We start from the raw sequence: 26,875 nt of genomic DNA, 5'->3' as shown, positions 1-26,875 counted from the left end.
CCCCCCCCCCCCGCGCCCCCGCCCTCTACGGTGGCTCCTAACGCATTCCCGGTGACAGACGCGGGGAAACTGCGGGTTCATCCGACGAACGTCCTTATTGAGCACCCAGCAGGTGCAGGTGCCGAGCAGCCGAGGGTGGGGGAGAACAGAAAACGAGCGTGGGAGCAAACGTGCTCTCACAAGAAGAGTCGGTTTTGAGATGTGGGGCAGACTGCAGAGCAGTCCGCCTGGCCTGGGGACGGGAACTTTTGGACCGCAAGGCTTGTCTCTAACTGCGGCTTTGATGAGAGTGGGGCCTATGGAGAAGGCGCAGGGAGGTGAGAGAGAAGCGGGGACTGCTTCCGTTGCCCAGCTCCCCTAGGGCGAGCTCTCCCTTCAACATTTAGCCAAAACAGATGGCGGGCCCATTATCTCCAGTACTTCCTGGGTGCGGGGCGCTGCCCTCGGCCCTGAGGCTGCGGCCAAGGAGGCTCCTTGGGAAGCAGACTGTGGGGGCTGGGGGGCGGACGTGGGACCCTGCTGGTGTGGGGTCAGCGGAAGGGGATGTCATGAGCCAGGGCCGAAGCACCAGTGCACTCCTCCCTTTCAGCTACCTCTTTTTCTCCCCAAGGCAAGCCATAGAAACTAGACTTTCTCTTCCCAAAAGTGAATCGTGGAAACGAGGACTGTAATTTTCCCCCGGCTTTTTGCTTTGGATCTGGCCATAGAGAAATTCTCTGACCCACCTTATCTGGTATTAGATTACAAGACCTCATTCCACAGGGTCCTGCCCATGCCCTGGAGTAGGGAATCCTGCCCAGAGCGGCCGAGAAGAATCTGAGCAGACAGGCCTCGCTGGCTTCTCCTGGTCTGTGGCTGTTAGTCGGACCCTTTATGTCCAATCACGTTTGTACACGGTTGTCCGTGCTCCAGTCACGTCTGTGCGATGAAGTCTCCATAAAGAGCCCAGCAGGACCGGCCGGAGGGCTTCTGGACAGCTGGCAGGAGAGGCTTGCAGGGAGGACTCAGTCACGCGCAGGGAAGGTGGCACCCAACTGCACTGGAAGGAAGAGCCTGAGCTTGGGGCCCTTCCAGCCCTCACCCTACCTACCTCTCCATCTGGCCGTTCATTGGTATCCGCTGCAGAATTGCTTTCCTACTTGCTGCTGGGAGAACCCGCAGGTATTCGGTCCAGAAGTCTTCTGTGTTGATGGTGAGTGAAAGCAGAAGAGAAACTGAGTCTAAGTCCCCGTTCCACCCGCCCACCCGCCCAATACTGGCAGTCTAAACATAGCCAAACACAGAAAAGCACAGTAAATATATGGTACAAAGGATACAGAACGGTTCTTCTGTCTGGAGCACTTGCCGTGGATGGAGTTTTCCGGGCTGGAAGTCGCTCTGGGTGAGCGAGTGCTAAGCGGATACCACTGCACTACTGCACTTTCTGCACACTCTGCCGGCACGCCACACTCAATCTGTACTTTTTTTTCTTGTTTCCACACATTAGAATTACTTTTTACTTTATAAGCTTTAATTTTTTAAAAGAAAACTTTTTGGCTCTTTTGTATAACACTTAGCTTAAAATGCAAACTCACAGTACAGCTGAGCAAAACATTCTCTTTCTGTATATCCTTGTTCTGTAAGCTTTTATTTTTCCTATTTCTAATTATTTTCACTTTTTACAGACACATGCACATCACACTAGCCTAGGCCTACGCAGGGTCGGGATCATGCGTACACTGTCTTCCACCTCGATGTTTTGTCCTCCTGGAAGGGCCCCGAGGAACAAAGCAGCATGAGATTAAATCAAGCACAAGAGAAATGATGCAAGCAAGTCTCCGTAAACATGATGTGTGTGAGGCCATTGCTGTCCTTACATATTTTACAGTAAACTTTTCTAAAAAACATTTTTTATAAGTAAAAGGAATACTTGGGCCAGCCAGTGGCGTGGTGGTTAAGGAGCTGAATCCCACATGGCTAACTGCACAGTTCAATTTCCAGACCTGGTGGCTTAAAAAACACGCCAGGCACATGTATGTGCATGTCCCAAATCCCACTGGCTGGCCCCTAGTTTATTATCATTGTTATTATTATTTAGGTTTTTACCATAGGATGTGTGCACTCACTGGAGAGAGACAGAGAGAGAGAAAGCAAAACATCATCCCACCAGGGCAGGATGGCCACGCTGAAATCCTTTCTCCTCCATTCTCCTCCCAGGATTTTAGGCACCCAGACACACCCCGCGTGATTTTCAACTGCCAGGTCCAGGACTCAAACTACAGTCGACTATGTGGGAGCCCAGCACCTCAACCACCATGCCACCTGCTGGCCCTTCCTTGCTTTTGGTAATATGTATTCTACATGAACTTTTATGAAAACCCCCTGGATATCGCCTCTTCAAAAACACTTTGAAGCTGGTCAAGAGGAAGAGAGGAATCTAGGCGTGCTGGACAAGGGGGCTGGGGCTAAAGCCCTTGTGTAGGTCAGCACCCCACAGTCCCAGCAAGGCTCCCAGAATAGGCAGAAGCTGGGGGTGTAGGGCCAGGCGACCAGAAAGGGAATTGGCCCCTTCAGGGTCACCTGTTTGAGAAAGAGAGACACAGCAGAAGTCCAGGGAAGAACTGCGAGGTGTTTTGGGATTTCCAGCTTTACAAAGCTTGCCTTAAACCCACACGCTCTGCCTCTTGAGCTATTTATTGCCAGTTTCTAAATTTCCAGATAGCAAACTCCCAACTTTCCAGGGGTGGGTTGGGGGATGGATCAGAGGGGCGGGATGTTAAGCAAAGGTTGGAGTCCAGGGTCAGAGAAGTTTATCTTTATCTGTGTTATTTACACGGCAAAGGTTCTGGTATTAACAGGAAACTACAAAGACCTTAAAAAAGGGCAGGATGCCAAGAATATTTCTTCCTCCTCTCCACTCACAGGCTAGAAACCATCGTAAAACAAGTGGGCTGTTTCTCTGGTGTTCAGTGTTGATATGGGATGAAGCTGGATTTCTGAAACAACACGCCTGTCTGGGTTTGCTTGGGCAGAACTCGGCCGGGGCAGAACTCGGCGGGATGAGAGCTCTGGGCCAGGCCGGCGGCAGAACAGGAGGCTGACCGTGGGCAGAACTCGGTGGGATGCAAGCGCCGGGCCAGGCCGGCTGCTGAACAGGAGGGGGAAGGTGGGCAGAACTCGGCGGGATGCCAGCGCCGGCCGGGCCTGCTGACCATGGGCAGAACTCCGTGCCTCCTTTCCCTCTTTGCTCCCTCTCTTACTTCCTGTTCTTTCCTTCTTCCTTCTTCCCTCCCTCCTCTCTTCACCTTCACCTTTTCCACTTTGTGCCTTTCTCTCTTCTCTTCTCCCCTGAGTCAGTTGTTTGGAGGGCCCATGAGGCAGGCGGGACCACATGAGCTAGGTGGAGCAAGATCAATGGGCAGGTCCTGTGGGCTGGTGGCTAAGGGAGTCAGATGCCACATGGCTGACCGTGGGATGCAAGTTCCCACCCCAGCAACTTGAAAAACATGCTAGGTGCATGTGCATGTGTACCCTAAATCTCGACAAGAGGAAAAATGGAAGAGAAGGCATTGCCCCCAAGACAATGCCCCACTGGGGTTGCTTTCTCCTTCTCTGTCTCTGTCTCTTTCTCTGGTGAGCACATGTGCCCTCTGGCAAATCAAATAAAGAAGAAGGAGGCAGTTCTTCAATGTGAGGAAGACCACAGAGAGGAGGAAGTCAGGGAGCCCCTAGACCCCACAGAGGCACCAGGCTAAGGTGGGAAGGGAAAGGAAGTTTTTATTTTATTTTTTTGAGAGGTTTTTGCTATAGAGTGTGTGTGCTCACTAGAAAGACAGAGAGAGACAGACAGAAAATGAGAAATCAACCCCCAGTGGGTATGACCATGCCGCAATCCCTTCTCCTCCATTCTCCTCTCGGGATCTTGAGCATGCATACACATGTGCCTGGCGGAGTTTAAGCTGCCAGGACCCCCAGGGGGGATGACCATGCCGCAATCCCTTCTCCTCCATTCTCCTCTCGGGATCTTGAGCATGCATACACATGTGCCTGGCGGAGTTTAAGCTGCCAGGTCAAACTGCGGTCGACTACATGGGAGTTCAGCAACACAACCATTATGCCATCTGCTGGTTCAGGGAAAGGAAGTTTTAAAACCCAGCCTGACAGGGGCCTGGCTGTGCATCGTCTACTGGGGCCTGCCCGCGGGGTGACCAGATGGACCCTGGAGTGCCAGGATTTGTTTCCTCACTCAGCCAGGGCCGCTCCCCTTTGATGGCCAAGGAATACAGATGTCACACCAGCAGGCATTCACCCGGGTCTCCACATCCAGTTTACCTGCACTTTAGGGTCTGCCGGAGGTGTGTCAGGAAGGCCTAGGGAGCATGTGACCAGGGCCATGTCTTAGGCCCCTACAGCACCTGCTGGGCCCAGGACGAATCTGTGGGGACAGCACCCGCACTGCTGAGGGGTATGGGGGCAGTCCTGTCCGTTGACACAGGCACGCACTGTCAGGAAGGTGTCTGTGCCCCAGCCTCGTGGTGACTTCCTGGGGACAGGTCAGCAGCTGAGGCTCTGGCCAGCAGAGGCAGACAGGAGTTGACCTGCGGAGTGAGGGCGGTGGAGGACTTCAAAAAGTTCGTGGGAAATGGAATCGACTTGAGTGTACTCGGTGTAAGGGGACTGTGGTGTACCCGTGCCCACTGGGGTGTACTCTCCCTCGCTCTCTGCCTCTGGTACACACAAGTGATTTCTGACAATTAAAAAAAAAAAGAAAGAAAACTAAACCAAGATGGCAAATCTATCTTTTTTTTTTTTCAAAGAATGAGTTACTTCATTTAACTTATTGTTATTATATGTTTAAATTTTGCTATAGGGTTTGTGCCCTCACCAAAGAGGTAGAGAGAGAGGAGGAAAGTGAGAAAGCAAGCCACCAGGACCAAGACTCGAACTGTGGTCAGCCATGTGGGAGTCCAGTGCCCCAACTACCACACCATCTGCTGGCTCTGTAATTACCTAATATGAATGAGCTGAGTACTTTTCTGTAAAATGCAGAGATTGTCAGACTGTATTTTAAAAAGCATATTAAATATTCCCCAAGATAGATAATCTTATATGTGCCATAGAACAAGTGAGGAGCCAGCAGGTGGTGTAGTAGTTGAGGCGCTGGACTCCCACATGTCCGACCACAGTTCAAGTCCTGGACCAGGTGGCTGGAAACACTCTAGGCACATGTGCATGTCTCCCCAAAATCCCAAGAGGAGAAGAGAGGAGAAAGGATTGCAGTGTGGCCATCCTCCATGGGTGGTGATATCTCACTTTCTGTAGCAAAAATCTCATACCCTAAAACAAAAACAAGTCTCAGTGAATTGCAAAGGACTGAAAACATAGAGTACAGTATTCAAGTTATTACATTACTAATCAATCACAAAAGTATCCAATAGGTAATCAATAACAATACGATATGTAGAACTTCTTCAAATGTGGGAACTGAGCAACACACTTCCAAGTAACGTGAACAAATTTAAAAGTTAGGAAATACTTAAAATTGAATAGAAGTGAAAGTAAAGCACCGGAATTTGTGCGATACAGCTGAATCAGTACACAGAACATTTTGTTGTTGTTCAGATGTTTTGCCATAGGCATATGTGCTTACGAGAGAGAGAGAGAGAGAGAGAGAGAGAAAGAGAGCGAGCACGCGAGGGAAGATGAGAAATCACCCCTGGGGGAGCGGGGGGATGTTCCTCGTGCAATCCCTTCTCCTCCATTCTACTGTCAGGATTTGGGGCACACACATGCACCCAGTGTGATGTTCAAGCCACCAGGTCCAGGACTACAACTGCAGTTGGTCATGTGGGAGTCCAGCGCCTTAACTATGATGCCACCTGCTGGTCCCATAGAAAGATTAAAAAAAAAAACCAAAAACTAGCTGTGGACTGGGGATTACCATGTGCCTCCTGTCCCCTCAGCCTCTTGAATGAGATGATTGCAGTTCTCCTGTCTGTCTCACTAGTATTTCCCAGTGCATGTGGAGGAGGTAGCTGGGTTTTGGTTTAACTAGTAGGGTACATGCGCTTGCCAGAGAGAGACAGAGGAGGGAAAGGGAGAAATGCTCTTCTCCCACAACTCCCAGGGAGGTGACCACACTGCAACTCCTTCTCCTCTAGTCCCTTCATGGGATTTTGGGCATGCATGCACATGCACCAGGTGTGTTTTTCGAGCTCCCAGGTCTGGGACTCTAATCATGCTGTTGGCCCTGTGGGAGGCAGCTGCCTTAACCATCATGCCCTGCTGGCCCAAAATGTTCTCTCTTTAACTCCCAGCCCTCTGCACCTGAGAACCAACACTTGAGGAACCATTCCTGGTAGCTCTTCCTCACCCAGATCTGCCTTGCATGGCAAGGGCTGGACTTTTAGCTCGAGTATGATGCTTTTGTGGGAAAGCGCTTGGAAGTTCTCGTTTCGCTTTTAGGGGAGACTCTATTTTGTAAGTGCTTGTGATCATTAGGACCCAGAAGACAGACTATGGTGGGTTGTTAGGTTGGTCTCCCCAGGGAAACACACCATATTGAATCAAGGCCTGGCCAGGTGGTGAAAATAATGCAAGCAGAGACGGATGGTGTAATTATCATCTGAGAACCTGGGATGGGGGTGGGGAAGCACTGATGTAAATTCTGGAATCCAAAGGCCAGAGCGCCTTGAGTTCTGATGTCCAAGGGCAGGCAAAGAGGGTCTCGGCTGCAGGATAGAGGGAGGAAACGCCTTTCCTCTGCCGCCAGCCTGTTGGACCATGCCCGCTCACACTGGGGGGCGGTGAGGGGTCTTCCCACTCTGACTACGGACTCACAGGCCAGAACCCCGACACATCCAGATAGAATGCTCTGCCGTTCTCTAGAATTCCTTAATCCAGTCAGGCTGACACCCCACATTAGGCATGACGTTTCCACTTGTCTAGCCAGAAGGAGCTAGCTCTTCCCTTCTGTGTGAGCGAGCGTAACTCACCTCGTCAGAACCCATGGAGCAGTGCTATGAGCCTGGGACAGGACTGAGTCCTGCAGGGCTCATCTGATCACTCTGAGATAGGCGCTTGCTGGAAGAGCACGTAACTGAAGTGAGCTATAGGGGGCGCAGGTGGTAGGGTGGTTAAGGCACCAGACTCTCCCATGGCTGACTGTGGTTAGAGTCCTGGACTTGGCAGCTTGTTTTCTCACTTTCCCTTTCTCTCTCTTTCTGTGTCTCTCTTTGGTCAAATTAAATAATAATAATAATAATAATAATAACAACAACAAATGAAATAAATATATATTTACATTTCTTTTTAAAAATAATTATTTTATTGGGAACCAGCAGTTGGCGTAATGGCTATGTCGCTGGACTCCCACGTGGTCGACCACGGTTCACATCCCGGACCCGGTGGCTTAAAACTCACGCCGGGTGCGTGTGCGTGCGTGCCCTAGATCCCAAGAGGAGAATGGAGGAGAAGGGATTGCGGCGTGACCATCCCCCCTGGGGGGTGATTTCTCGCTTTCTGTCTCTATGTCTCTCTCTGTCTGTCTGGTGAGCTCACGCGCCCTATAGTGAAAACCTCTCAAAACAAACAAACAAACAAAACTCCATAGGCTGGAAGATGGATTCTGTTTTCAGATAATCAAAATAATAATAAATTTTTTAAAAATCTGAAAAATAATGATTTTATTTAACTTTATTTTAATTTGACCAGAGTAGGACAGAATGAGAGAGAGAGAGAGAGAGAGAGAAAGTGACAAAGCAAGCTGCTAGGTCTGGGACTCAAACCACAGTCGGCCATGTGGGAGTCCAATGCCCCTAACCACCATACCACCTGCCAGCCCCAAATAAATACATATTTTTAAAATGAGGTATTGTATGGAAAGATTTTTCTCCTTGAGAAATTAAAAAGAAAAAAGAACAGGTAACAAATGTACAAGGGGACTTCAGAAAGTTTGTGAAAAATGGACTTAAAGTACTAATGTATTTTGGTGCAAACAATTTTGAAATTCATGTGTAGTTTTTTCATTAAATACATTTTCCGTAACTTTTTTAAAGGCCCTTGTACCAAATTTATATAATCAGGGAGAACAATCCATTTACCCAAGTGGCCTCTTGGTAGGGTGGGGAAGGTACTGAGAAGGCCGAAGGAGTCTGTTGTTTTGATAAGAAAGAGGGGAGGGCACGTCCTCTTCAGGGAAGGAGGGCACCCAAGAGACCTGGCTAGAGCCAGGAGCTCCAGGGAAGGGACCTAGTCTTTTTTTCTTCTTTATTCATCTATATATCAATCAATCTATAGCTATCGATCACCTATATAATCCTATTCATTTATTTCAGTTTTTTGTTATAAGGCTTGTGCACTCACCAGAGACAGACAGAGGGACAAAGAGTGAAAGTGAATGAAAGTGAGAAATCACCCACTGGGGGATAATGGCTACACCACAATCCCTTCTCCATTTTCCTCTTGGGATTTTGGGGGTGCACACACACACACACACACACCCCTGGCGTGATTTTCAAGCCACTGGGTTCAGGACTCAGACTGCAGACTTCACCATGTGGAATCCAGTCACTTTAACCTCCATGCCACCTGCTGGCTGGGACATAGTCTTTGAAACCGAGGAAGGGCAGGTGCTACAGGTTGGGGGAACATAGAAATGCCCAAAGCTTCTTCCCAGTGGGGATCTGCTCCTCCAGGGAGGGGCTGTCAACCTCGAAAGGAAAGCTGAGGCTCAGTAAGTGACACAGAAGTTGATGTGTGCCAAGGGCTGAGGACGACACCCAGGTGACACAGATTCTGTTGTCTAATGTGCACCAAAATGGCTGCTGAGGGGGCAGGTTATGAACCAAAGCAAAACAAGAAGCTGGGAGGTCACAAGTGGTCTGTCAAGAATTTCCACTGGGGGGCGCCCCGTGGCCTGGCGGTTAAGGAAGGTAGTCCCACGTGGCTGACTGCGGTTGGGATCCCAGATTCACAGGTGCCCCGAGAAACATGCTGGGCGTGTGGGTGTGCATGCCCCAAATTCTGCCAGGATGGAGAAATGGAGAAGGTCGCAGTGCCCCATGGGGGTGGGGGGTGCTGTCTCCCTCTCCCTCTCTGTCTCTGTTTGGCAAGTGCACTCGCCTTCGGTAAGTTAATAAATTAAAAAAATGTCAGAAAAGAATTGATGCTGGTCCATTGAAAAGAATGCAGGCAGTTAAGGGGCTCTACATTGTTCTGTGCGTGATGAGTTCAGAAATGCTGTGAAGAGTGGGTCACAGTGCAGACCTGTGTGTGAGGCCAGTGAGCCGTATGAGGCAACAACCAGTGTGCAGTGCCACCAAGACCTTGTGCACATGCCTCTCTTGGGCCAGAGAGGGTTCAGTGGATCTCCCGTTCCGTGGATTGCTCTGAACTGTGTTCCTTTCTCAGGGACAACCTCTTGGCTCTGGGGGAGGGGAGGGATCAGGCAGGCCCAGGGTCCCTAGAGGGGTGGGGATGGCTCTGGCGGTTAAGGAAGGTAGTCCCACGTGGCTGACTGCGGTTGGGATCCCAGATTCACAGGTGCCCCGAGAAACATGCTGGGCGTGTGGGTGTGCATGCCCCAAATTCTGCCAGGATGGAGAAATGGAGAAGGTCGCAGTGCCCCATGGGGGTGGGGGGTGCTGTCTCCCTCTCCCTCTCTGTCTCTGTTTGGCAAGTGCACTCGCCTTCGGTAAGTTAATAAATTAAAAAAATGTCAGAAAAGAATTGATGCTGGTCCATTGAAAAGAATGCAGGCAGTTAAGGGGCTCTACATTGTTCTGTGCGTGATGAGTTCAGAAATGCTGTGAAGAGTGGGTCACAGTGCAGACCTGTGTGTGAGGCCAGTGAGCCGTATGAGGCAACAACCAGTGTGCAGTGCCACCAAGACCTTGTGCACATGCCTCTCTTGGGCCAGAGAGGGTTCAGTGGATCTCCCGTTCCGTGGATTGCTCTGAACTGTGTTCCTTTCTCAGGGACAACCTCTTGGCTCTGGGGGAGGGGAGGGATCAGGCAGGCCCAGGGTCCCTAGAGGGGTGGGGATGGCTTATTTGGGGGGGGGTCTGTCCATCTCATGGGCTCCCATGAGAACATCTCTGTCTCGTTGAGTCCCCAGTCACCCAGGACTAACAGAGGAGCCCCTAGCATGGGTCTGAAAGGGTAAGGAGGCAAGGCCTACGTGGGGGTGGGGCACAGATGGCAAAAGTGGAGCTTCACACCTGCACAGCCCCAAAGGGGTGAGGCCCATCTTTTACTGTCACTGCTTTCACAGCTAGAAGTTCTGTTTCCTTTAATGCAAATATTATTTTTAAGGGGCCTCCGGCCCAGAGAACTCTTGGTCTTTCTAACAGCACTCTGTGGGAATATGCAGCTTATTTAAAGTGTTTGAAAAGAACTCACTTCTAAGCAATTTGCATTTCCAGAAAGCTTTCAATAGAGGGGCCTGAAGCATGGAGCTTGTGAATAAGGTCTTTCTGTGTTTGCCATCTGTGAAAAGGACAGGGGAAGGAGAGAAAGGAGCCATATTACACACCCCCGCCACCATCCCTAGCTGCAGGCTGAGGTGGGGAAGGGTTTGCAAAGACCCCGGGAGGGTTCTGGGCTGTGTAGGAAGAGTCCCATTTCCCCTGGAGGTTCCCAGGGAGCTGCTTTGCATGCAACGAATGTAGCCTGATTCCGGATGCCAAGGGCCTCAGTTCCAGGCAGCCTCTTCTTGCCTCAAGGATATGGCTGTGTAGGGAGGGGCAGGGTGGGCCACTGGGCCCCGGGCCCCTTGCTGGGCAGAGCCTGGCTGTCTGCTGTTTCTTTGGGGTCCAGCTCCACACTCAGATGAGCCCCTTTTCCATCCTTCTCAGCTCAGTGGGGCCTCACCTGTGTGGTTTGCTAATGCCCCTTTGGCCCCACACCTAGATCACCTTTGCTCTGAAGAGGCCGAGAGGAGTGTCTCGAGAAGCAAGGGCACTTCCACAGCCGACCCACTGAGAGTTCTCCAAAGCTTTGGCCCTGGGTAGGCGCCCCCCAGGAGCAAGCTCTAAAGGTCACAGCGAGAAAGATGGCGGTGTTTGACTAACGCCCCACCCCACCTTCCCCGTCCTCTGTACACACTAATTATTCTCCTGTGACCTGTGGTCAGCCCCTCAGGGGTGTAGCTGGAATACAAGGGTAGGAGTCTGCTCGGCACACAGAATAGCCAGCACAAAGACCCAGTGCAGGAGCGTGCTGGTGTGGGTAAGGAACAGCAAGGGGACCTCCGTGTTAGAATGGAGTGGGGCAGGCAGGGAGGATAGGAGACGCAGTTCTGAGAGATGGGGGCCTCGCGAGAACTACGGCTTCTGCTACGAGTGATATAGGAACTGCTAGGGAATTAACAATGATTGCTTATGGAATATTTCAAGAACACACAAAAGTAGTGTAGGGGGAGTGTTATAATCCACTTAGGTTAGTGTAACAAAAATACCATAAACTTGGGTAGCTTTTTGTTTTTAAAGATGATTTATTTGGTTTTATTTATCATCATTATCTTTTTTTTTTTTCCCTGACAGATTTTTGCCAGAGAGTATGTGTGCTCATTAGAGAGACAGAAAGCAAGAAATCACCCCCTCAGGGGGATGGCCACGCAGCAGTCCCGCCTCCTCCATTCTCCTCTCAGGATTTTGCGAATGTGCGCACATGCGCCTGGTGTGTCTCAAGCTGCCCAGTGTGGAACTTGAACTTCAGTCGGCCACATGGGAGTCCAGTGCCTCAAACACTGTGCCACCTACTGGACCCAATTATTATTAAAATTTGCTACAAGGCAAATGTGCTACAGAGCGCATTTAAAATTTGCAGCAGAGTGCATCTCTCTGGTGTGCTCATCAGAGACACTCCTGTGTCATCAGAGAGAGAGAAAAAGTGAGAAAGCAAGCCGCCAGGTCCAGGACTCGAATCGTAGTCAGCCATGGGAGAGTCTAGCGCCTTAATCACCATACCACCTGCTGGCTCAAACTGGGTAGTTTTTGAACAACAGGAATGTGTTTCTTACAGCTCTAGAGCCTGGGAAGCCCAAGATCAAGGTGCCAGCAAATTTGGTGTCTGGGGGTGTCTGGTAGTCCTGGGTGACTGGGGACACAACAAGACAGAGTTATTCTCAACGGATCTGGTGAGATGGGCCCCCTCTAGGGACTCTAGGCCTGCCTTGCTCTCTGGTTCTGAGATGGCATCTTCGCACTGTGTCCCTTACATGGTGGCAGGAGCCATCAAGCTCTCCGGAGTAAGGCAATATTCCCATTCATGTGACCTCACCACTTCCCAAAGTTCCCACCTTCTAATACCATCACACTGCAGATTAGGTTCAACATATGGACATCGAAGGGACATGAACATTTGGACCACAGTATGGGGGAAAAAAATCAATTTCCCCCACCACTCTGCTCGTGGCTGCTCTGCAAACTAGACCATGACAGATGAACAAGAGCAAAGCTTGTTTACACAAGCGTGGCACCTGTGGTGGGAGGTCTCAGCGCTGAGGACTGGGAAGGGCAGTTAGGATACATGGCATTCAGCAAAGGACAGCGATTACGTAGAGACACAACCAGGGAAAAGGACCCAGCCAGTTGTGGGGAGGCAAACACACCCTGATATGAGTGGGAAGTGGGAGGTAAGGGTATGCGGTTTGTGTAGACGCTTTGAGTGTCATCGCATCTCCAAGTGATAAGGTCACCACCACCCCCTCCCCCCCATAGGCGGGTTGGGAAGCGTCACTCTCACAGGGTGCTTTATGTTCTGTTTGCAGGTGGAGGACGGCAGAGCTCATCCAGCGTCTGCTTTTTCTCCATCCTTTTCATCCTAAAAGAATCTTCGTGCCAGAGTGGCCTGCTCCATGCCCCTTCAGCAGAGAAGAGGACGATGAGCCTGGCACGTACCAGTTGCCCAGATTCCACCGTCAACTCGAGGCCCGTTTGTCTCACCCAGGTCTCCACTTCCTGCCTCCTGGCACCCTGCCATTCCATCCACAGGGTCCCATAGTTATTTGTAAACAATAAGCACTTCTTTAAGCCAAACTGTAAAACCGCTTTCACACTTGAAAAGTAACACTAATTCCTCAATGTCATCAAATATCCAGTCATTTGGTCATTAGAGGGTTTTCTGCAGAAAAATAACAGGCCTTGCTTTACTTTATTTATTTTTTTAGATTTTTACTATAGGGCATAAGTGCTTGCCAGGGAGAAACAGAGACAGAGAAAGGGAGAAATCACTCCCTGGGGGGATGGCTATGCTGCAGTCTCTTCCCTCCAGCCTCCTCTTGGGATTTTGGGCACACACACACACACGCCCAGTGTGATTTTCAAGCTGCCGGGTCTGGGACTCGAACTGCACAGTTGGCCCTGTGGGATCAAGAGCCTAAGCCACCACACCATGATTTGCTTTTTTAAATGGTTGACCCAGGTGCAATGGCACACACCTGAAATTCTAGCTTCTTGGGAGGCTGAGGAGGGAAGATTGCAACATGGTAAGACTCTGTCTTATGTGCATACCCAAAACCCCGAGAGAGGAGAATGGAGAGGGGATTGTGGTGTGGCCATCCCCGCCCCCAGCCCCCCGCCAGGGTGATTTCAAGTTTTCTGCCTCTCTATCTCTTCAGCACTCACTAATTAAAATAGTCTTTCCAGGGCCAGCAGGTGGCGTGGTGGTTAAGGAGCTGGATTCCCATATGGTGGGCTATATTTCAAATCCCAGGCCCAGCAGCTTGAAATTCACGCAAGTACACGTGCATGCGTGCTCAATATCCTGAGGAGAGAATGGATGAGAAGGGATTGTGTGGCCATCTCCGCTGGGACGTGAGTTCTCACTTCCCCTCTTTGTCTCTCTCCAGCAAGTGCACCCACCCTATGGCAAAAAACCTAAATAACAACAAAAAGTCTTTCCAGTGATCACATTTATAAACCACTCGAACCTAATGGCCCAGTCCAAATCTAGGCGTACCCCAATCATTCCCAACGCCGACAGGTCTATTCATCCATGAGATTCTAGTATGTGCTGGGAAGGATTCGAGAGAGAAAAAGATCGGTCCCTGGGCCAGCCAGTGGCATGGTCATTCAGGCCCTAGATCCCACATGGCTGACTATGCAGTGTGAGTCCCAGACCCAGCAGCTTGAAAAACATGCTGGGTGCGTGTGCATGCATGTCCAAAGTCTCGAGAGGAGAATGAAGAAGGGATTGCAGCATGACCGTCCCTGAGGTGTGCGTTCTCACTCTCCCCGCTCTCTAGTGAGTGCATGTGCCTTACAGCAAACTAAAAGTAATAAAAAATAAGCAAAAATCGGTCCCTGTCCAGGACCTAACGACAGAGAGGAAGGTAAACATGCCGACAACATTGCCCACGGCTGGAATAAGGTGTGAGAACACAGCATGTGTGGTCTCCATGCTTTGGGAGTGATCCCTGCAGGCCCAGCAGTGGAGGTGCCACTCTGGGCAGAGGTCAGCAGGGGGGAAAGCCACGTGGGGGATCGGGGCTCTGTTCCCACGTTGGCCTGTACATCGCCAGGCACGTGCACGCTCCTGACCGGTGCTGGCTGGGAGGGTTGGAGGAAGATCACTGAGTGAGACCCTGTGGAGAGCCTCTCTCCCTCGAAGTAAACCTAAATGCATCCTTATTGCTCGGCCCCAATGCCGGGCCAGACTAGGAGTCTATAACTAGCCCCGGTGGCAGTGATGCAGTGGGGCAGTGGGGCAGTAGGGCGGGCACAGGTAAAAGAATTTACCAGAGACAGGGGACCAGCAGTTGGCGTAATGGCTATGTCGCTGGACTCCCATATAGTTGACCGCGGTTCGAGTCCCAGACCCGGTGGCTTAAACTCACGCCGGGCGCATGTGTGTGTGTGCCCAAGATCCCGAGAGGAGAATGGAGAGAAGGAATTGTGGCGTGACCATCCCCCCTGGGGGGTGATTTCTCGCTTTCTGTCTCTCTGTCTCTCTCTGTCTGTTTGGCAAGCGCACGTGCCCTATAGGAAACAAACAAACAAACAAACAAAAAACTCTCAAAAAGGGACCAGCAGTTAGCGTAATGGCTATGTCGCTGGACTCCCATGAAGTCCACCGTGGTTCGAGTCCCGGACCCGGTGGCTTAAACTCACGCCGGGCGCGTGTGCGTGCGTGCCCAAGATCCCGAGAGGAGAATGGAGGAGAAGGGACTGCGGCATGTCTTTCCCCCTGGGGAATGATTTCTCGCTTTCTATCTCTCTGTCTTTCTCTGTTTGGCGAGCGCACATGCCCTAAGGCAAAAACCTCTCAAAAAAAAAATCTCAAAAAACAACAAAAAAAGAATTCACCAGAGACAGAAATGTGAGCATAAGCAGAAGTCCATTAAGTTTACAGAAGGAGCGCCCTGGAGACCAGGTGAGAATGCCCAGGGGGAGGCCTGAGGTCTGCAGATTTGTGCCTCCAGAGGATTTTTTAAAAAATTTATTATTATAATTTTTAAATTTGCTGTAGGCCATGTGTGCTCACCAGAGAGAGAGGGGGAAAATGAGAAAGCAAGCTGCCAGGTCCAGGATTTGAACTGTGTTTGACCACGCGGGAATCCAGCACCTCAACCACCATGCCGTCTGCTGTCTCCCATAGGGTCTATTTTACAGTCTGTCTGGGTGGGGTAGCTGGTTCTCAGGAATGGGGAGCATCTGCCAGCCCTGCCCCAGGAGGTGCCGGCTGGACTGTGAAATTCACCTGCTGTAAAAGCTTATGGGGGGGTCTTTATCTCTGGACTTTCATACCTCAAGCAGCTTTGCTGTGTCCCTAGTGAGGCTCATCTTAGGGCCTCCTTAGTAACTCTGGCTCGCTATTTTCTTATGAACGCTTCACAGTAAACCAAAAATCACTGTCTATGGTTCAGCCCCAATACCTGGCCAGGGAAGGAGCGTGTCTATGAGCCCTAATGGCAGTGAAGATGCCCCTGGCTTTTTTGTTTGTTTGTTTTTTGAGAGGTTTTTGTGATAGGGCGCGTGCGCTCACCAGACAGACAGACAGAGAGACAGAGAGACAGAAAGCGAGAAATCACACCCCAGGGGGAATGGCCACACCGCAATCCCTTCTCCTCCATTCTCCTCTCGGGATCTTGGGCACACACGCGCAGCGTGAGCTTTAAGCCACCAGTCCGGGACTGGAACCACGGTGGACTACATGGGAGTCCAGCGACATAGCCATTACGCTAACTGCTGGTCCCGCTCCTGGCATTTTGGTGCGAAGTGTCTGTGTCGTGTGGACTGTCCTGTGCCTTGTACTCTCAGCCATCCCCACCAATGGCCCACAGTGTCCCAGGGACTATGACAACCAGCACTGCCCCACACATTCCCCTGGGGTGGAGGGCAGCACCACCTCAGGTCCCCACTACCCCAGGGGACCCACTGCAGGGGTCCTCAGCTCAGGTGGCTGTGTGTCCTGTCCCAGCACTCTGGCCTTCCTGCGGTGGTGGAGTGGATGGGGAGAGGCGAGGCCAGCATCCGACCTGGGTCAGCATCCTCCATGTTTTTCTGGGTAACAGTCACCCATGTTGGCATTCTTTTTTAAAAATAATTACTTTATTTAACTTCTTTTTTTTTCTGGAGAGGTTTTAGCTATAGGGCGCGTGTGCTTGCCCGACAGAGAGAGACAGAGAGACAGAAAGCGAGAAATCACCCCCAGGGGGGATGGCCACGCCACAATCCCTTCTCCTCTTGGGATCTTGGACACATACGCACACGCGACCGGCATGAGGTTTAGGTCCGGGATGTGAACCATGGTAGACTACGTGGGAGTCCAGCGACATAGCCATTATGCTAACTGATGGTCCCTATTTTATTTAACTTTATTTATTTATTTTAATTTGCCCAGAGAGAGACAGAGTGAAAGAGAGAGAGGAAGTAAGAAAGCAAGCCACCAGGCCCGGGATTTAAACTGTGGTTTGTCACGTGGGAGCCCAATGCACTTAACTATTCACCATGTTGGCATTTTGAAACCGTACCTTCCTTGCTCTCAGTTTACCCCCAATTCCAGTTCCAGCCTGGCCAATCAGTGCACCTGGGCAGAGCGCTGGGTTCCAGGAGGGACGAAGGGCCACTCAGGACCCTACTGCCCTCCGCTGCTGGGGACGGGCTGGCTTGCTTTCCCTGCTACACCTGACCCAGGAGGCCTGGAGGCTGTGGTCCTGCAGCTGGAGTGGAACTGGCTTTGCAAGCACAGAGAGGGGGTGGGGGGTCCCAGGGCCTGTGCCCCAGAGCCAGCCACATCCAAACCGAAACTCTCTCTTGACTTTTTTTTTGGAGAGGTTTTTGCTATAGGGCACCTGTGCTCGCCAGAAAGACAGAGAGAGACAGAGAGACAGAAAGCAAGAAATCACCCCCCAGGGGGGATGGCCACGCCACAATCCCTTCTCCTCCATGCTCCTATCAGGATCTTGAGCACACACGCACACGTGCCCTGTGTTAGTTTAAGCCACTGGGTCCGGGACTCGAACCACAGTCAACTATATGGGAGTCCAGTGACCTAGCCATTATGCTAACTGCTGGGCCTTCTCTTGACTTCTAAGAGTCAGTGTGTTCTCGTTTTGCATAGGCCCGGCTGGCTTAGGTTGCCCAGTGTTTAGACGGGTATCTCAGTACTACTCCAGGAGAAAGAGCTGGCCAGAAGCAGCAGCCACAGCCCCAGTCCCCTCTGCCACGTCTATGGCCCCGTCACCCTGACTCGTATGACAGGACTGGGACAGGACCCCACGTGGCTCCAGAAGTCAGCATTCTTGAGGAAATGGCTTCCTGGGGAAGGCTCCTGCTAGTCCATGGGAAGGAAATCCTGGGATTGGGAGCTGGTGAGTGGGTTCTGGGCCTCCCAGGGGCCTCGCAGGGGCCAGCCTGGCCCTCGCTGACTCAGCTGCCCAGCTTGCCTGTGCTGCTGTATGTGGCCCAGCTCCTCCCTGCTCCCAGGGCTGTCCCCTTGGTCCTAGCTGGCCCGTTCACACAAGTGCAGAGCTACCCGGGCACCGGCACGGCCAGTGGATCCCTTAGGTGCATTCGGGGTTACCTTGCGCCGCCCCCACTCTAACCCCTTGTTACAGCTTCGGAGCGCATGGCTGACGCCCACCCACAGCCTCTACTCTTTGCTGGGGCTTCCTCTCCGGAAGGGAATTAGCCTCCTCTGCCCAGCAGCCCTCCCCCTGCGCTGCAGGTATAGCTGCACCCCAGCTTTCCCTGCCTGGGGGCGTGTGGCACGTGTTCTGGGTCTCCCAGGGTGGCCCCAGCAGAAGCGGGCTCTGGTTGTCCTCAGAGGCCACTGCACCAAGTACCAGCTGCCCTCCCTTCCCTGGTGGACAGACCTCCTCTCCTGCTGGTGTTTGCTGGGATCACCTTAGACTAAGCCTTTGGCCTTGGCTGCTCAGGAGCTGGAGGTAAGACCCGCCAGGCACCCACGGCTAACAGGCTGTAGGTCAGTTCACAGGTGAAGCTACCAGCCTGTTCTAGAGACAGCGTGTCCCTGGGCACGGAGCCCCGCTCTGCAAGGTGCAGGCCTGGAAAGGAGCCAGCACGTTCCTCTGGCTCCCACTGACTGGATTACCACTGGGCGGAAGTGCAGTTGGATAGTTACGTTAGGTCGGATTAAGCTTTACCGTCCCTTCTCTTAGAGTGGGAAAGTGTAAAACAAACTAGGTGGTCTGTGAGTGTGTGCAAAGCTGGGGGCTCCACCCTGCGCCCGTGGGCCCGAACAGGAACGGCAGGTGCCCACTCTGGTTTACCTGTGGCTCAGAAAAAGCCACAGAGGCCCCACACTTACCTCCCTGCCCATGTGCCAAGCCCAACTTTTATGTCTCCGAGTAGAACACACTAAGGAGACAGAATTCTATTTTTTTCTTTTTCTATTCAGTGGGTGACAAGTGAGATCCTTTGATGGAAATTGGATCTGTAAGACAAATAAGGGCAGACCTATTAGCTTAGGCAATCCTCCGTGACGCAGAACTCTGTGGCTTTTCAGTTTTCAGCATCATGGGTGGGAGCTAAGATCTTTCTGCAGAAAACGAAATGATTTAAGACTCACATTTTCTTCTATCCTACACGTCCACTCTGTCGCCACTCACAGCCTCCGGAGGAGGTTCTCATTTTCCCTCAGGCTGTACGCCTTTGCAAAGTGGCTTGCATAGACTTGGCTGGTCAACGTACATTCCTTCCCTCTTACCACTCCCTTCCCCAAGGGCCTCGGAAGCTAAGATGGGGCCTCACTTTCCAACAACTGGGCCACCGAATGGAGGAGATAAATTCAACTTCCTCCTCGCTCAGCTCCTTCCCTGGCCTCCCTGGCCTCCCTCACTCCTATCTGGAGAGGCCAGCGCTTCTGGAGAGGCCAGCGCTTTGCTTCCTCCGTGAACCCTGTGCACTCTGTCCCTGCGCCTCGGCTCTGCTTCAGGGAGCCTGGGAGGAGCAGGGGAGGGTTGAAGATGGCAGTGGAAGGCTTGCTCTTGCCCTCAAGGATCTTGAATACCGCTGGCAGAAGGGCCGTTTGCACACATAGGACTTATCTGCCCAAGGATGGAAGAAATCGCGGCAGCTGGGGTGCTGGAGGAGACAGGGGGGCTGCAAAGGGTAGATGGACCTGGGCAAGGGCTTTCTGAGCAGGGAGAACCTACCAAGAAAGGCCTGAACTCTGTAGGAGCCTGCCTTTGCTCTGCCCGTCCCGCTTCCTTCCATCCAGTATCCTTGACAGGGGAGCCACCCCAGGTCAGTGGGAGCCAGGGAGGAGGTGGGCGGGGAGCTCCATTTGCAATGATCCTAATCATGGCCCTAGCATTGTTGGAGAGCAGCCAGGGCCCCAAGAGAGCCATGCCAGCCCCCCCTGAGGCCAGCAATGAGTCCCTCTGACAGGCATGTCCTGGTCCACTTGTAAAGACCACCTCCACCCAGAGAAAGGAATGGGGGCCCACATACCTGCCGGACTGTGGGCCTGGGGAAGCTCGTTCACAAGGACTCAATGACGTAGTAGGCAGCTCCCAGGGCCCCCAGAGCCACAGCCATCATCCCGAGAGCCTGGAGCACATTAGCTACAATGACTGGAGTGTTTTCTTGCAGGTTTTCTGCAAAGTAGAAAGTGGGGGTGTGGGAAGTCGGGCTGGAGTGCCCATCTACAAACAGGAGAACTTGGGCATCAGGGGCCCTGGGGATGGCAGGAGTCCCCACCTCCTCACCATTTCTCTTCCTCTCCAGGGGACACTTGTTTCCCTTACCCCTTCCAGCAAGTCCCTACCACAGATCCCTTCCATTCCCCACCCCCAATAAGACCTGAGGCCGAACTGGCCTGGGACGCCTGCCCTGGACTTTCACAGGGGAACATATGATGAAAAACTATGCATGCAGCTCAAGATTTGTTTGCACCGAAATAAACTGTACTTTAATACCATTTTCTACAAACTTTTTGAAGTGCGCTCGTATTTCATGCACTGTGAAGGGAGGAAAGACACAGTCATGCTAATAACCATGAGGGGGGCATTTGAAAGATGCAGTATCAATTTTGATAAAAATCCTCAAAGGCAGGAAGTCCTACTTGATGTGATTGTGTATTTAAAGCCAAGAGCCATCATCACACCCCCGTGAGAACTGTGAAGACTGTGGACGCAGCAGCTAAAACATGGACAGAACTACAACTACACCTCCCTGGCCAGGCGGGTGCAAGGACTTGCCCTCGCTTCCCTAATGCTGAGCCTCCTTTGTGAGGTTTTCTCCACCCGGACTGCAGGACTGCACTCTCCTATCGGGGCCAGCCAAGATCCAGGACCATCTCGCTCAGCAGCAAAGTCTGGCTTGTTTTTTGTTTTGTTTTTGTTTTTTTTTTGAGATGTTTTCACTATAGGGCGCGTGCGCTCGCCAGACAGACAGAGAGACAGAAAGCGAGAAATCACCCCCCAGGGCGGATGGTCACGCCACAATCCCTTCTCCTCCATTCTCCTCTCGGGATCTTGGGCACGCACGCACACGGGCCCGGCGTGAGTTTTAAGCCACCGGGTCCGGGATGCGAACCGCGGTCAACTACGTGGGAGTCCAGCGACATAGCCATTACGCTAACTGCTGGTTCCCAGTCTGGCTTGTTTTGAAACCTTTGAGCCTCCCCTGTGGGGCACACGGCATCTTTTGTCTCACGTGTTAGTTTTTAAAGGCATTTGTCTTAGCTCATCACAGAAACTGTCTCCATGTTAAGGGGAGAGCCCCCGTTCTGTCCCCCGTAGCACCAGCACCCCTGACCGGATTTAACAGGTGGGAGATATGTTTGGCCCCAAGCACGCTCTCCCCACACCCCCATGTCTGTATGTCTTCATGTGTAGGGGAGATGGGATTTTTTTTAGCTGTGACCAAGAGGGGACTGGGAAGAGGAACAGGATGAGGGATGGATGGGCTTCGTCCCTTGGGGTAGAGAGGTGAGCCCCCCAAGTGGAGGGGCCTCTTCTATGGCGATTTGTGAGGCCCTGATGCAAGCAGACCTGCCCTGGGACCCAGAGCTGGGGGTAGGTAGTGGTCTTCTCCAGTCAAGGGCAATAGGAATTGCCCAATAGAATTGGGGCTTGCTCTTCTGTGGAGGAGCATCTGAGTTACCACCAGTTCTTACTGAACTCTGGAGGACAATCTTATGCGGGTTGAGAACCAGGAGCCCTGCCTGTGGCATGGGCCCCGGAGTGACCAGGTGTGCACACATGCACTCGTGCCCGGCCGCCAGAGCCAGGATCTGAACAGCAGAGCTGCTGAGCTTCCGAAATGTTGAATGGCTAGGAGGCGTGCACCCTGGGGAAGAGAGGGTGCCCATGGAGAGAAGAAAGAGGATCCCCCCCCACCCCCGGAAGAAGAAGCTCCCACTAAGGAGGAAACTGGCGCCCCTCTGGGCAGGTGGGTGGGCACCTAGGAGGGCCTGTCAGAATGGGTCCTGCCCGTCCAGCTCCAGGAAGTGACAACAGAGGGTGGAGGAGGTGACACACGAGGTCTGGGAACCCTGTGCCCGAGGCCCCAGCCCCCCACGCGCCCCGGGACCTGTAGAAGGTGAGCAGGTTTGGGAGTCCTCTCCCTGGCACGGCCTGCCAGTCCCGAGGCAGAGGCAGAAGGACATCAAAGATGCGGCTGTGGCACAGCCCCAGACGGTGCCTGCAGGCAGAGCTGCCAGGGCAAGTGGCGCAGGAGCAGGGGCGTGGGCCCGCGTGAGTCAGAGGCCCTGGGTGGACAGAGAAGGAGACAGGTGAGGGGTGCACCTGCCTCCAGGAGGCTGGGGGCACCCTGGAAGACAATCTGAGAAGGCTCCCATGCAGCCACTGCACGGCCAGCAGGACGAGCCTAGACTTTCCCGAGGATGGTCACGGGTTCAGGACGGTCACGGGTTCAGGACTGACTGCCCAAGGAAGGCTGTCTCCCGCAAAACGTTCTCTTACCAACAGGAGAGAGGGGAAAACGCCTTTTTATAGACTGCTGTTATCTAGGAACGATAAAAAAAGAAAAAGTTGCGCGCTCGCAGCTGTGCGGTGTCACGACTGGCCTGTGAGTGCAGTATTGCTAGTCTCGCTTTGCAAATGTGGAAACCGAGGCCACAGGATCTAAGGGTGTGCCCTTGGAGCAGGCCAAGGATTTCCACCTTGAGGATTTGCAGGTGACAGTCATCCACCAGGGGCTGCTCTGGAGCCGCCACGTCCCTTCCATCGAGGGGTCTTGATGCCTCCTGAAGACCACTGCTGCTCTCGCTCACAGTGCTGGGCACATCCCCAGACTCATCTTCCGTTTCTGTCCTCTGCGGGTGTGGATCCCAGCAGGACTCAGAGATGGCGCCCTCTGTTGGGGAAGATTATTTCCAGCCGGGTACCTTCCTCCTTTTCCAGACTCTGCTGCTTTTCCTTTTTTTAATCCCAGAGGGCATGTGTGCGAGAGAGAGAGAGAGAGAGAGAGAGAGAGAGAGAGAGAGAGAGAGAGGGGAGACTCCCAATGAGGACAGTGCCCCTTTCCTCCACCCCTCCTTGCTGTCGAGATCTTGGGCCACAGGCACCCGTACCTGGCCACCAGGGCCAGGATCTGCACAGCAGTCGGCTGAGGGATGTGGCTCCCTCCACACAGTGCCTAACGCTGTGCTATGGGGCGGCCCAGAGCCTGCTCCTTTCAGCTTCCAGCCCCACTCTCCACCAAGCCAGAGTTCAACCCAGCAGGCTCAGCACACCTGCTTTGATTCTGGATTGGGAAGGGAGACTTACTGTTTTTTAGTTAAATTTTTTTTTTTAGGAACCAGCAGTTAATGTAATGGCTATGTTGCTGGACTCCCACGTAGTCGACTGCAGTTTGAGTCCCGGATCCGGTGGCTTAAACTCACGCCGGGCACGTGTGTGTGTGTGTGCCTAAGATCCTGAGAGGAGAATGGAGGAGAAGGGACTGCGGTGTGGCCATCCTCCCTGGGGGGTGATTTCTTGCTTTCTGTCTCTCTGTCTCTTTCTGTCTTTCTGGCGAGCACATGCGCCCTATAGCAAAAACTTCTCCAAAAAAGAAAAAGAAAAAAAAATCAATATATAATTCCCAGACCATAAATTCACCCTTTCTGAGATCCAGTGGTTTTTAGTATATTCACAGAGTTGTGTGACCATCACCAGGGCCTAATTTCAGAACATCTGGAAATGTTTCGCCTGCCCCAGATGAAACCCTCACCCCCACTCCCAGTCACTGCCCACTCCCACGGGCCAATACATGTGTCTGTCTGGACATTTCGTGCACACAGGATCATGGGTTATGTGGGGTTTGGGGGAAACTGACCTTTTCCATCTATATTTTTTTAAAAGATTTTTGCTATAGGGTGTGTGCACTTGCTGGAGAGACAGAGACAGAGAGACAGAAAGAGATAGAGAGACGGAAAGAGAGAATTCACCCTCCAGAGGGATGGCCACGCTGCAATCCCTTCTCCTCCGTTCTCCTCTTGGGATCCTGGGCAAGCAGGCACATGCTTCCAGTGTGAATTTTAAGCCGCCAGGTCCAGGACTCTAACCACAGTCGACTACGTGGGAGCCCAGTGACGTAACCATTACGCCATCTGCTGGTCCCCTAATTGAAAAAAAATGCCCCCCCTCATTCATGATAGAGTGTTGCCCACACAAGAGACAGAGAGAGGGAGAGACTCCGCAGTGTGTGGTCACCGCGTGGTCCCTTCCTCCAGCCCACTGGATCTTGGGCACTCGCATGCGTGCCCGGTGGATTTCCAGCTGACCATCCTGGGGATCTGACTGTCCTGGGGACCGTTCACCGAGGCCAAGCGGGATCTGGCTTCCCTTTGAGCAGCACATCCGGGGGCCGCAGAGCCAGCCTGACTGGCCTAGCAGTTGAGGCCCGTGCCTGCCGCTCGTGTCAGTGTACCTCCCTTTCTGCTGCCCAGTGGCCTCTGCATGGCGGTACTTCACCCCCCATTTTGCTCATCTGTTCGCCAGCTGATGGCAACTTGGGGCATTTCCACTTTCCAGTTATTATGGAAATGCCGTTAGGAATATTCATGTACAAGTTTTTGTTGAAGGATTTTTGAATTCTCTGTGGTGGGTTTGGAGACGCCGAATTGCGGGTCATATGGGAACATCGTGCTCCGAGGAACTTCCAGGCTGTTCTCCATAGCTGCTGCGCCGTTTTACACTCCCGCCAGCGATGCGCCAGGGCTCCACTTCCTCCCGTCTGACAATCGCCATCTAGTGTCACACCAGTGCTTTCTGGACTACAGTGCTTTCTGCATAGGAAAAGGCTTGGGTGCTAGAAAAGGGCTTTACTTAAAGGCTCTCATCCCAGATCTCCAACATGCCTGCACACCTGGGCTCACGGGGGGAATTCGTTCGGGAGAAGCATAGTGTCCACCACAACTGTGAGCAAGCTACCAGTGTTTCTTTTTTCTTTCAGAGAGATTTTTGCTATAGGGTGCGTGCCCTCACCAGAGAGACAGAGAGAAACAGAGAGACAGAGAGCGAGAAATCACGTCCTGGGAGATGGCTACGCCGCAATCCTCTCTCTTCTATTCTCCTCTCAGGATCTTGGGCATGCACACACATGTGCCTGGTGTGAGTTTTAAGCCCCTGGGTTCGGGACTTGAACAGTGGGAGTCCAGGGATGTAATTATTATGCCATCTGCTGGTCCCACCGGTGTTTCTTGCTTTGCCTCCTCAGTGGTCCAGATTCCTCTCTGGGGGCGAGTCGCTTGCATTCATTAAAAGATTTGGGAGTGGGATGCTTGTTTCCTGCAGAGACCAGCTCTGAAGGCTTTAATTCAGAAACGTTTGTCTCTGTGGTGGATGACCCCGATAAACACGACACACAACACAACACGAACTCTGACACGCAGGTCAGGATGGAACGAGCTTAGCCACGGGAGGAGGGTTGCCACGGGGATGCCTCAGCTTTAGCTCTCGCTCACCTCTCCTGTTTCTTGCACACCTACACGGTCCCGCGGATGAGCTGGGGTCCAGGGGTGTGGCCCGCTCAGGGCCACAGAGCCACAGGCACTGGCTCAGGGCAGATCCAGGGGCAGCTCTTGGGGACCACCAGGCCTCTGGGCATTGGAAAGCCAGTGCAGTGGTTCAGAGCGAGGGTTCTGGAGTCAGAACAGACTGAGGGCTCTCGGCGCTCCCAGTGCCAGCTCAGGGACGAGCTGTTTGATGCCGTGAGCCTCGGCTTCCCCTCTGCAACGTGGAGACGGTGACAGTACGGCCCTTACAGGCCTGTCGGTGACAAGGCTATAGAGACAGCTGAGCGGATGCTGGTGCACAGGAAATGCTTGGTGGTAAACGCCACACCCCCATGGCAGGAGCAGCAGCCACGTCCTGAAAGCCACCTGAAGACTACCTGCCAGCCAGGGCTCACCCGGACTCTACCTGGCTACCGGGAAGTGGGGAGCCACTTTTCCCTGACAGCCTTTCTATTTTCAGGCAGAGTACATGGATGGAAAGGCTTTTTGGTTGACGTTGTTTGCTATAGGACAAGTGCGCTCGCTGGAGAGAGACGGAGAGAAAGAGAAAGAGAGACAGGAAGTGAGAAAGCACCCCCCAGGGGGAATAGTCACGCTGTGGTCCCTTCTGCTTCATTCTCCTCTTGGGATTTTGGGCATGTATGCACATGTGCCTGGCATAATTTTCAAGCGGCAGGGCCACGGACTTGAACTGTGAGGTTCACCGTGTGGCATCCAGCTGCCTTAACCTCCAGGTCATCTGCCGGCCCTGGAAAAGTTCAAGTCGGGCAGAAATCTGTATCTAGCGTCTGCCATGGGTAAAGTTACCAACTCAGCAAATAAAAACACAGGGTGGCATGCAAATTTGGGACATGCATACTAGAAAATGATGTGTTATTTGTCTAAAATTAAAATTTAGCTGAGATTAAAACTTTTTTTTAACTGAGAATCCTGTGTTTCATCTGGCTACCCTAGTCAGATCCATGGGCCCTTAGTCAGATCTCTGGGGACAACAGGGGACAGGTCCGCTCCCGTGTGATAGACAGACATCCTCCAATTCCCTCAAGCAACTGTCAATTAGCTCTTGTTTCCCCAGCCCTTCTCATCCTCCATCAACCTAAAGTATCTTCTCTGAACTCGTTAGGCATCTTTTACTACCCACAAGATAGTCCAGTGAGGACAGAGTAAACAACATGAGCACCTCCCTCGGTCTAAAACACATACTTCTATTAATGCATCCTCAGGTTTTATTTTTCAACAGTCGCATACTTCTAATGAGCTAATTAAATGTTATAAGTATGTGTGGTTGTCTTAAACGAGACCCAGGATGGCGAGGAATGACAAAAGCCAGGAATCCTGGTCTCTGGGCAGAAGCAAAACCAAAACCTTCACACTCTACACAGCTCCCAAGTACTTTATCCACACATCGCTACCCTACAAGAACCAGCCTGTGGAGTGGCCCAGAGACTCCCTCAGCAGCAAG

At 52.4% G+C, this 26,875-nt stretch overlaps 1 protein-coding gene and 2 long non-coding RNA genes across 9 annotated transcripts in view; 1 reads left to right on the top strand and 2 right to left on the bottom strand.

Annotated features, from left to right (window-relative positions):
- LOC102494410 (uncharacterized) overlaps positions 1 to 1,882 on the bottom strand; it is a 14,074-nt gene extending 12,192 nt beyond the window's left edge. The window contains exons 1-2 of one of the 4 annotated variants that reach the window (XR_003548352.1): positions 1,718 to 1,882; positions 1,091 to 1,181 (exon numbers count right to left, since the gene is read on the bottom strand). This is a non-coding gene — a long non-coding RNA (uncharacterized LOC102494410). The other 3 variants (XR_001369901.2, XR_337733.3, XR_337732.3) reach the window with 3 other exon arrangements.
- On the top strand, positions 1,108 to 13,064 carry LOC114006642 (uncharacterized). The gene is made up of 3 exons (XR_003548353.1): positions 1,108 to 1,192; positions 2,904 to 3,145; positions 12,752 to 13,064. It is a non-coding gene; the product is annotated as an uncharacterized LOC114006642 (long non-coding RNA).
- A 5,766-nt stretch (positions 13,065 to 18,830) lies between these two features.
- The window catches only part of SPATA3 (spermatogenesis associated 3), an 8,555-nt gene continuing 510 nt past the window's right edge, over positions 18,831 to 26,875 (bottom strand). The window contains exons 2-4 of one of the 4 annotated variants that reach the window (XM_006171118.1): positions 21,984 to 22,161; positions 19,899 to 20,044; positions 18,831 to 18,879 (exon numbers count right to left, since the gene is read on the bottom strand). In XM_006171118.1, coding sequence (XP_006171180.2) covers positions 20,008 to 20,044; positions 21,984 to 22,161 — 215 coding nt within the window. In that variant the 3' untranslated portion in view covers positions 18,831 to 18,879; positions 19,899 to 20,007. The other 3 variants (XM_014585260.1, XM_014585261.1, XM_014585262.1) reach the window with 3 other exon arrangements.

Source organism: Tupaia chinensis, unplaced genomic scaffold, assembly GCF_000334495.1.
Source record: "Tupaia chinensis unplaced genomic scaffold, TupChi_1.0 Scaffold149383_1, whole genome shotgun sequence".
Classification (NCBI taxonomy): domain Eukaryota; kingdom Metazoa; phylum Chordata; class Mammalia; order Scandentia; family Tupaiidae; genus Tupaia; species Tupaia belangeri.
Note: the sequence above shows the minus strand (reverse complement) of the source record. Positions and strands in the feature narration are given on the sequence as shown.